The sequence below is a fragment of the Thalassophryne amazonica genome, chromosome 12 (genome assembly GCF_902500255.1).
Source record: "Thalassophryne amazonica chromosome 12, fThaAma1.1, whole genome shotgun sequence".
Classification (NCBI taxonomy): Eukaryota; Metazoa; Chordata; class Actinopteri; order Batrachoidiformes; family Batrachoididae; genus Thalassophryne; species Thalassophryne amazonica.
The window spans coordinates 9,266,898-9,278,130 of record NC_047114.1 but is presented as its reverse complement, the minus strand read 5'-3'; the positions used below and the strand labels follow the sequence as shown (position 1 = coordinate 9,278,130).

General features: G+C 42.0%; 1 protein-coding gene across 2 annotated transcripts in view; it reads right to left on the bottom strand.

Moving 5' to 3' along the window:
* Nucleotides 1–7,821: 7,821 nt before the first annotated feature.
* Nucleotides 7,822–11,233, bottom strand: part of LOC117522179 (tissue factor-like) — a 60,543-nt gene continuing 57,131 nt past the window's right edge. For both annotated transcript variants that reach the window (XM_034183573.1, XM_034183574.1), the window contains one exon: nucleotides 7,822–8,149. In XM_034183573.1, the coding sequence (XP_034039464.1) occupies nucleotides 8,019–8,149 (131 nt within the window). In that variant the 3' untranslated portion in view covers nucleotides 7,822–8,018. The remainder of the gene's footprint in view (nucleotides 8,150–11,233) is intronic.

The following is an 11,233-nucleotide window of genomic DNA, read 5'->3' as shown; positions in this document are numbered from 1 at the left end:
CTCCCCCACGTTGAAAGGAGCCAGCTGAGGTGGCTTGGGCATCTTTTCCGGATGCCCCCTGGACGCCTTGCTGGAGAGGTGTTCCGGGCACGTCCCATTGGGAGGAGGCCCCGGGGAAGACCCAGGACACGCTGGAGGGATTACGTCTCTCAGCTGGCTTGGGAACGCCTCGGGGTTCCCCTGGAGGAGTTGTGGGAAGTGTGTGTGGATCGGGAGGTCTGGGCGGCTTTGCTTGAGCTGCTGTCCCTGCGACCTGACTCCAGATGAAGCGGAAGAAAATGGATGGATGGATAATAATCATCATTACAATGGAGCTGAAATTAAACAAACCAGATGTTCTTGTGGTGTCGACTTTCATCTTGAATTCAAATGGGGTTTAACAAATGCATCACAAGAATTTATGAATTACAGCCATTTTTAATATTGTTAACACAAAGCCATCGCTTCCCTGCACTGAATGTGTGGTGGTTCTCCCTCGCAGCCAGTTTGGCTGTGGTTTTGGCCTTCTATTTAGGGGTTTTATATTTGTCTCTGTTTGTTGCCCATGATTCGAGTCCAGGAATTTGTTATGTTACGTGTTCATCTCATGTTCTCCTGCATCCTCACCGGTGTGTCTCGTTATGTCTTCCTGTGGCACGCTTTCATAGGTTGCAGTTCCACTTTGCTATTCTGCTTTTGGGTTTCATCGTTATCAGCTCTTATAGTCTTTTTGTTCTGAATTCGAGAAGCAGATCAACACAGTGGTCAAAACAAGTTTCTTCCAGCTTAGACTTTTAAGTAAAATCAAGCGTTACCTGCCCCCAAAACAGCTGGAACAGGTTGTGCACGCCTTGATCACATCTCGTTTAGACTACTGCAATTCTCTGTATGTTGGTCTTAATCAGTCATCTCTGCATCGCCTCCAGATGGTGCAAAATGCAGCTGCGAGTCTGCTCACTGGAGCCAAAAGGCACCAACACATTTCTCCTGTTTTATCTTTACTGCACTGGTTACCTGTTGCTTTTAGAATTGATTTTAAGATTTTGTTGCTTGTTTTTAAATCAATTCACGGTCAAGCCCCATTCTATTTATCTGATATGCTGTCATTGCACACTCCAGGAAGAGCTCTGCGCTCCGCGGACCAGAGTTTACTCTGCCATTGAATGTCCGACTGGCTCCTTCAATTGACTCTTTTGACACATCTTTTTGCACTGGCTTTTAACACAAGATGAGCTGAATACTGCTACATCTTTTATTGTCTTGTTGATTTATTTTGTTCTTGTATTTAACTAAATATAATTTTAATTCCTTTTATTGTACAGCACTTTGGGGCAGTGTTGACTGTTTGTAAATGTGCTTTATAAATAAACCTGACCTTGACCATGACCTGATCACCTCCTTCTGTCATTATGTTACACTTGCCTGCAGATGTCTGGTTAGTTTCTGTTCACTTTTTGTTGTTAGTTGACACATGACCTTTTGACCTTTCACACTCCTGTCTTCCATTTTGTTCAGTCAGTTCCTTATTTGCACTTGCTCTTTCTCCTTCCACTGGTTTGACTCACCTGTTGTTCATTTTTTTGTCATCATCATTTTTATTATTCTTGCACTCGTTATCCTTTGCTCTGTTATTTATTTCCCTGTACCATGTTTCTCCCATGTGAGTCTTTAGTCTCACCTCCTCGTTTACCACTCACCTGTTGTTACTTTCACCTGTTGTTACTTAGGCACTTCCTTGTTTGATTGGTTGTGTATGCTCCTCCCAGACTTGCTCTCGTCTTTGGTATGGACTCCTCTTCCGTGAGTATTCCGTGTCTTGTGATATGACTGTTTTGGGTTTTGGATCTGGTTTTCATTTTTCTCTGTGGTCTTTTTGGGGTATTTACAACATGTTACATTTAAGACTCTTTTGGACTTTTGTTGGGATTTGGGGGCATCACTCTTCGTCCTGGATAGCTGTGCTATTGAGAATGAGATCCTCACACTAAAAACTGACATTGAGCTCGAATCCAGAGCAACACCTCTCATGAATGTTCACTTCTGGAGTCTAATGCCGAAAGAGAGTGCCTGCTTATGGCTGGCTCCTACTGTCCGGACTATGAGAGACTAGCTTCCTCCTCTCAGTGCCAGAAGGCCCACTAAAGTAGGGAACAACTTTTCCAACTTCAGGCCAGTCCTAGGCTTCCTTGTACTTATTCTTTTCACCATGCACACATTTACTTCAATAATGCATTATTATTGTTAAAACTTTATCCTTGTGCCAGATAATTTTCAATATGTCTGTGTATGCACTGAAGAATTGACAAATAAAATTGACTTGACAAATTGAGAGAGTATCTGGTACCCACTGGGAAACACACAACACTGTTTAAAGTATAATTCACACAAATTTATTATCTGTTTACATATTAGATATTCAGACAGTCTCTTTAAAAGCACACCTGGGGCATTTCAAAAAATCCCAAAAGTGCCTCTTTCAATATACGAGTGCAGGTCCTCTAAACTTTGTATCCTTAAGACTACACATCTGACTCATATTAAGGAGAGTAAGGCTTTCTTATACACACACACACACACACACACACACACACACACACACACACACACACACACACACACACACACACACACACACACACACACACACACACACACACACACACACACACACACACACACACACACACACACACACACATAGTTGTGCTCAAAGGTTTACTTACCCTAGCAGAATATTAGATTTTTTTTTTGGCCATTTTTCAAAGAATATTAATGACAACACACAAACTTTTTTTTAATTCATGATTAGTGGTTGGGTGAAGCTATTTATTGTAAAACAACTGTGTTTACTCTTTTTAAATCATAATGACAAGAGAAACTACCCAGATGACACTGATCAGAAGTTTACATACTCCTGTTGTTAATACTGTGTATTCTTAATTACTCCTGTTCCTAATACTGTGTACTGCCCCCTTTAACATTAATGAGAGTCTTTTGTGTTAGTTGTGGACGAGGCTCTCTGATGTAAAGCTGCCACTGAATATGTCTTGGACTTTATTTATATCAATTAGGAAGGTGGTTTCTGTTGTCACTATGATTTAAAAAGAGTAAACACAGTTGTTTGACAATAAATGGTTTCACCCAACCACTAACCATGAGTGAAAAAGAAGGTTTTGTGTTATCATTCATATTGTTATGTTTCGGACGCGGTCGGAGCACCGACCCAGCGTTTGAAAGGACCCAGCATAAAATAAGCAGAGCACGGTTCAAAGGATAACAGAATTTAATAAACATAACAGTGAGTGACGTGCTAAACAACTAAAAAGTCCGCGGTCTGGTGAGGTGGAAACACGGCGCGCTCTCAACAGCGCAAACGGTCCGGAGCCACAGCAGTTCGGACCCAGGGACCCCGCCGACACCCCCCAGATGGCCGCGACAAACCAAGTCTGTGAAGAAAGAAAACATGGAGGTGAGTCCAACTCCACACAGAGAGACACAACTCAAAGGTGCACGCAATCAGCAAACACTTCCTGGCTTAAATCTATACATCAGCTTCTCACCCTGCAGGCACGGAACAACTCAGTTCAAATCTCCACTGCAGCAGAAGCTGATTAGACAATTAGCATAACGTGACAGCTCGATACAACAAGGTGTGAGGGACACCAAATCCACTGTCATTACTTCATAAAGTCACCAAAACCAAATGACCTCAGGAAGTGTGCTGAAGAGCGTGAGACCTCACCCAATCCTCCTTCACAGACTGTGGCGTCAAACCTGGAGCGGTCTCTGCGTCCGTGATGGTGAGATTGTTCTCCTGACGTCGATCTCACACGTCTGCTCACAAGGTCGAGTCTCTGGCAATCACACACTGTGCATTCAAGATTTAAATGCAGCAATCTCTGATTAAGACAAAATACACCACAGCTGTGAGTCCTGATGACCTGCATGTGAAAACAAGCCTCAGGTGTTCAGGGTGAGGTCCTAATGCTCAGCCACTCAGTCCTGAATGCATACCACCTGGTGGGAGAAACAGAAAACAAAAACCAAGCCAGCCAAACACCCCAGCCCACAACACATATTCTCTGAAAAATAGGCAAAAAAAAAAAAAAATCTGCCAGGGTATGGAGCTAAAGATTTGAGCACAACTGTATGCAGACTGGTACCGGTGCTTACTCCATAATCTCTGCCATCAAATGGTTGAAAGTCTACGACTTTCCCCTGGATGGGACATCAGTACATTACAGGTAACTTTCCCAAACAAGGCCTACACCCATTTCCAGCTGCGTGTATTAAGACAATGCAGATTAAGTGACTTGCCCAAAGACACAGACGGGTAGCGTCACCAGAAGTTAAACCCAGGTGTATATATTGGTAACCTAACAAGTTATCCGAGTGAGCTGCCTAGTCTTGTAAAATATCCTACTGAATGCATGTGTAGATGTGTCAGTTTCATGGATGCAAAGAAGCTCAGCACCAACGCATGCTTCTAGACTTGAAATAACTTGTATATCTGTCCAAATGTATGCAAGAGAGGTCTCTCTCTTCTAAGTCCCTGTTAGTAAATGATATAATAATTGATCAACATATTGATTTATTCTGCCTTACAGAAACCTGGTTACAGCAGGATGAATATGTTAGTTTAAATGAGTCAACACCCCCAAGTCACACTAACAGCCAGAACGCTCGTAGCACGGGCCGAGGCGGAGGATTAGCAGCAATCTTCCACTCCAGCTTATTAATTAATCAAAAACCCAGACAGAGCTTTAATTCATTTGAAAGCTTGTCTCTTAGTCTGGTCCATTCAAATTGGAAGTCCCAAAAACCAGTTTTATTTGTTGTTATCTATCGTCCACCTGGTTGTTACTGTGAGTTTCTCTGTGAATTTTCAAACCTTTTGTCTAACTTAGTGCTTAGCTCAGACAAGATAATTATAGTGGGCGAAATTAACATCCACACAGATGCTGAGAATGACAGCCTCAACACTGCATTTAATCTATTGTTAGACTCGATTGGCTTTGCTGAAAATGTAAATGAGTCCACCCACCACTTTAATCATACCTTAGATCTTGTTCTGACTTATGGTATGGAAATTGAAGTATTCCCTGAAAACCCCCTTCTGTCTGATCATTTCTTAATAACATTTACATTTACTCTGATGGACTACCCAGCGGTGGGGAATAAGTTTCATTACAGTAGAAGTCTTTCAGAAAGCGCTGTAACTAGGTTTAAGGATATGATTCCTTCTTTATGTTCTCCAATGCCATATACCAACACAGGGAAGAGTAGCTACCTAAACTCTGTGAGTGAGATAGATTATCTCATCAATAGTTTTATATCCTCATTGAGGACAACTTTGGATGCTGTAGCTCCTCTGAAAAAGAGAGCCTTAAATCAGAAGTGCCTGACTCCGTGGTATAACTCATGCATGCCATAGGTATTAAAGGCACTGCGCTGTGGTGGTTTGAATCATATTTATCTAATAGATTACAATTTGTTTATGTAAATGGGGAGTCTTCTTCACAGACTAAGGTTAATTATGGAGTTCCACAAGGTTCTGTGCTAGGACCAATTTTATTCACTTTATACATGCTTCCCTTAGGCAGTATTATTAGACAGCATTGCTTAAATTTTCATTGTTACGCAGATGATACCCAGCTTTATCTATCCATGAAGCCAGAGGACACACACCAATTAGCTAAACTGCAGGATTGTCTTACAGACATAAAGACATGGATGACCTCTAATTTCCTGCTTTAACACTCAGATGAAACTGAAGTTATTGTACTTGGCCCCACAAATCTTAGAAACATGGTGTCTAACCAGATCCTTATTCTGGATGGCATTACCCTGACCTCTAGTAATACTGTGAGAAATCTTGGAGTCATTTTTGATCAGGATATGTCATTCAGTGCGCATATTAAACAAATATGTAGGACTGCTTTTTTGCATTTGCGCAATATCTCTAAAATTAGAAAGGTCTTGTCTCAGAGTGATGATGAAAAACTAATTCATGCATTGATTTCCTCTAGGCTGGACTATTGTAATTCATTATTATCAGGTTGTCCTAAAAGTTCCCTGAAAAGGCTTCAGTTAATTCAAAATGCTGCAGCTAGAGTACTAACAGGGACTAGGAGAGAGCATATCTCACCCATATTGGCCTCTCTTCATTGGCTTCCTGTTAATTCTAGAATAGAATTTAAAATTCTTCTTCTTACTTATAAGGTTTTGAATAATCAGGTCCCATCTTATCAATTCGGATCAGGGAGACAGACACCCTCTCTACTTTTAAGATTAGGCTTAAAACTTTCCTTTTTGCTAAAGCTTATAGTTAGGGCTGGATCAGGTGACCCTGAACCATCCCTTAGTTATGCTGCTATAGACTTAGACTGCTGGGGGGTTCCCATGATGCACTGAGTGTTTCTTTCTCTTTTTGCTCTGTATGCACCACTCTGCATTTAATCATTAGTGATTGATCTCTGCTCCCCACCACAGCATGTCTTTTTCCTGGTTCTCTCCCTCAGCCCCAACCAGTCCCAGCAGAAGACTGCCCCTCCCTGAGCCTGGTTCTGCTGGAGGTTTCTTCCTGTTAAAAGGGAGTTTTTCCTTCCCACTGTCGCCAAGTGCTTGCTCACAGGGGGTCGTTTTGACCGTTGGGTTTTTTCTGTAATTATTGTATGGCTTTGCCTTACAATATAAAGTGCCTTGGGGCAACTGTTTGTTGTGATTTGGCGCTATATAAATAAAATTGATTGATTGATTGAATGGGGATATTGGATAAATTAGGAGGAACGACTGATTTTGATTTTTTTTTTTGATTGACAATATCGTTTCCCAGCTCAAATGTGTTTACCAAACTGAGTCATTTATGCTTGACTTTGTTAATATCAGGTCGCTACCTTCTAAATTACTGCTCATAAGTTAATTACTTCCTTATTACAGGCTTATGTGAGCCACGACTGTAGCCCAAAGTCTACATGCCCTTGAATTAAGCCTTTCTGTCAGGGAATACAATTATCTGTGTTGCTCACAATGTAAAACAGTGACTAGGAGTAGCTTCAATTCACAAATCTATTTTCAGATAAATGATAATTAGAGATACTGTAAGTTACCAACATGGTTCAGTGCTCATTTGGATTCTATAGCATGATGATGAGCATTTACAACTCAAACTGGATGGGACTTTAGTCCATCACAGGTTACTTCCCTAGCTATGGCCAGTACCCATTTACATTTGGGTGGACTGAGATGATGCAGATGAAGGTTCTTGTCCAAGAACACAAACTGTGTTTAGGAATCAAACCAAGGTGTACACATTGGCAACACAAAGCAAAGCAAGGCTTTGGAAAAGCTTGGATTTACCATGTTCCTCAGACATGGATATGAAGTCCACACATGGTATGAACTAATCAATTTTGGCACCTGAGAGAAAGAGATGACAAATATTTCCTCCCTCTCTTTTTTCTCCTTCTTCTTGCTCTGGTTTTCTTTCCAGCTTCAGATTCATCTGACACCATTGATGGGACTGGCGAGGATATGTGCAAGCAAAGTGTATGTGCAGTACATAAAGTGCATTTAGCTTTATTATGATATTTGATGGAAACTAGCAGTGAGACTTTGCTGGACTTTGCATGAAGTGTCAGAGAGGGTCCTTCAGGACAAATATATCCCAGCAAATGTCACTCCAGTTAGATCATCCTGTCATGAAACAGTCACTTCGGACATAAAACCAACAAAAAACAATTTGACATGTTTGATATTTTGCTTAAAATTGTGAAGGATGTTAAAAGCCATACTTGTTTCTTTGACCCACTGCCACCTAAAACATTTAAGAATGTGGCCATCATTAGGACCCACCCTGTTGAATACAGTTAACCTGCTGCTCCAGCTTGCTTTAACCTTCACATGATTAAAGCGCTTCTTAAATGCTGAGCCTTCATGCTGAATTGTTGCTGTCCTCAAACACAAGTATCAAGTTATATAAAAAAACCATTCAGGAGCTTCAGACCTGGAGAAAGACCTGCTTCCTGTTTAAACAAAGGCTAAACCGCTGAAGAACGTTGGTCTGATCTCTTTCGGCAGCATTTGCAGCAGAGGACGGTCACGATGATGAAGACGATGATGACCACCAGCAGGATGAAAAGCACACCAATCAAGGCTCCGATACTCAGGTCTGTGGGGACAGTGAGGGTCAGAGGTCACCAATAGAAATGTACATGTGGCTGTGCAACCTACAGGAGCTGGCTGGAACGTTCTGCTACCTTCAAGATTATTTCAGTAGCAAGCAAGATCCTCACATGAACAGCATATCTGCTTAAAGTTTGGAATGCTCTCTATCAGACAGTGTCATTACCTTTTAGTCACCTTCCCTTTTCACACACTTACACCAATGCTGAACATGTTTTTGTGTCCAGTCTGTGAAGAAATCGGAAGTCTTCTCTTGGTACCAGTGACGCACAGCTGCTTGCACCTCTTCATCATCAGCTTAACGGTGTCCCTTCAGGTTTGCTTTCAGCTTAAAAAAAGGATCTGCACTGTACGGCGTGTGTGATAAGGTTTGAGCTGCTAAATCTTGTTTGTCAGCTTGTGTGTGGATGAGCGGTGTCATGCTGAAGATGAACCCGCTTCAAGTATGTGCGCAGTTTTTAAGAAGTGTACACATTTCATTTGGAATTGACAGTGTTTGTGTCCCAAAACTATTGTGAGGACTGCACCATTGCACCCGCACTTGATGCTGTGCATATGCGGCTGTTACGGGGCGCCCCCTACAGGCTTAGCCATGCAGACCCATCATGGTTGGATTTTTGTCCTTCAAACTCCTCCCACCTCCTGGCTGTAATGGCATCCAGACAAGCATTGCCATTACTCCTCAGTAAATGACTACGCGCCCACAGCCCTCTGCCACGAAGAATTCAGTAACAACACGTTATTTCAAACACGTGTCCACTCCACGTATTGTGCCATTTTTTACCGACTACTGTATGCATGTGTGAAATTTCAGGTGAAAACCGCTTGGTGTAGGAATAGCCAATAAGTAAAGGATTATTCTCTTACCAGTTTCACTTTGATATCTTGCTTGTTACTGACATAATTGCGCTGTAGGCAGAACCTTTCAGCCGACTCAAATGTACAGTGTCATGAAGAAAGCTTGTTTAATGTAGACATAATAAATGGTCAGTTACAATGAAAATAAAATACTGTTCAGTCATCAAAACTTCAAGCACATCTCAAGTCTATCGTGATTCTGCAGAGGTTCAAAACATTCAGCTGTCCATTTCAAATGATGATGATGATGTCCTCTTCTTGTGTTCATAGAGACAAGACGAGTGAGGAATGTTCAACGTTTTCTCTCTCAAGGAACATCACAGCATACCAGAATGGATTAGATCAACTTTTGGTTGATTGAAGAAGGAATAAACTCTTATGTGGATTAACTTTCTGAAGGATTACAACATCACACAAGGATCGTGGTCAGCTAACGACTAATAGCTGATGAAGAGGAAATCAAGTTCATCGAGCTGGGGACTTTAACCTCAAAAACCTCTTTCCCTCACTCCTAGAAAAATTGTTAAGAAGTCAATCCAGTCCCAGTCAAAGTAAGATCAGACAGTATTATTGAATCAAAAACAAAAATCTCTGCCAATCATTATTCTAATTATACTTGAATTACTGTTGTGAAATTATCATCATATAACCTATTTTGACTATGTTGTCGGCACTTGCAAAACCTGCAATAAATTTCCAAGCATGCAGTTAAAGTGTTAAGGCTCGGACATTGGATTATTGACGCTTCTTAAGGTGTAAAAGTTAAAGATTATTGGGTGTACAACATCAAAAAGTGCTCTAAAAGGTTAGTCTGGTTTTTAATGAAAATAACACATCCTGGGGACTCGCTGTACGAGTCACTAAATTTAAAATCTAGCAACATTCCAAGAGCCCTGATCCATAAGAGGAGAGCTGCCGTTAACGGGCGTGGCCGGTTCGTATCCTGGTTCCAGATAAGGCTATTCGACCAGGGTGCGAGATCAGCGTCAGCGGGGTGGACATCCGGATGGAGGCAGTGAGCGGCTAGACGAATCTCCTCGCCACCAGCTTGAACAGCCTTTGTGCAGCCCTGCTGGGTAATACCCGTGGAGACACGAAGGTCGGACCCCAGAGATGGAGAGCTGGTTTAGTACACAAACACACTCATCGGAGGGTGAGCGTGTGCCGTGTGTCTAAGAAATAGCGGGATCTGACATGTTGTCCCACATCAAAAAAGTCAACAGACCCAACAGATCACATGACAAAAGAAACTACACAAAGATTTGCAGTTTTTAACAATTTCAACAAGCCAGTGCTTGATGTGCCAAATCCTGACACACAGCCCTCAGACAGTTCCAACAAACAAAGACCTCACGGTGTGGAGATCATTTCCCAGAGTGCTGAAACACGATGAAACACTTCAGACAAATCCCTACAACAAACCCATTTATCAAACTCACCAAAGTGAAAGTGAAATATTCTTATTACACACTTGTCAAATATCCCATCCAGTATGGAAAAAAACAATCACTTCTTAATTCTGTTTTCTTGTCCTTAAAAATTGAAGTCTAACACTGTCTTCTGAGGCTGGCCCTGTACCACCAATACAGGTGAACCCCATTATGTTGAGCAAGTTGGGGTACTCAAAATTGGACCGTGAGTTATCTACACGCATGAGGGATGGGCGCGTGTATAAATTCCGGCCCAATATGAACCAGCGGGAAGGATCTAAAGAGGAAAGACTGCACTGACAAAGCCCTCATCGCTGAACTGCAGCAGTCCAAGGAGGAAGATCTCGAATCCACTCCAGATGAAGAACTCATCGTCCGTACTGACAATCACTCCCAAAACTCTTTCATCTTATATACATATATTTGGTTTGGGGATCGATGGTGCTGGATATAGGGGTGCTCAAAGTCTGGTCAAAAAAATGAGGTGGGCTTCATAGATAATTGGCAAAGCTTCTGGGGAAAACCTGGTCTTGTTGGAGAGACGGCATCCATCCCACTTTGGATGGAGCAGCTCTCATCTCTAGAAATCTGGCCAATTTTCTTAAATCCTCCAAACCGTGACTATCCAGGGTTGGGACCAGGAAGCAGAGTTGTAGTCTTACACACCTCTCTGCAGCTTCTCTCCCCTTGCCATCTCCCCAATACCCCATCCCCGTAGAGACGGTGCCTGCTCTCAGACCACCAATAACCAGCAAAAATCTATTTAAGCATAAAAATACAAA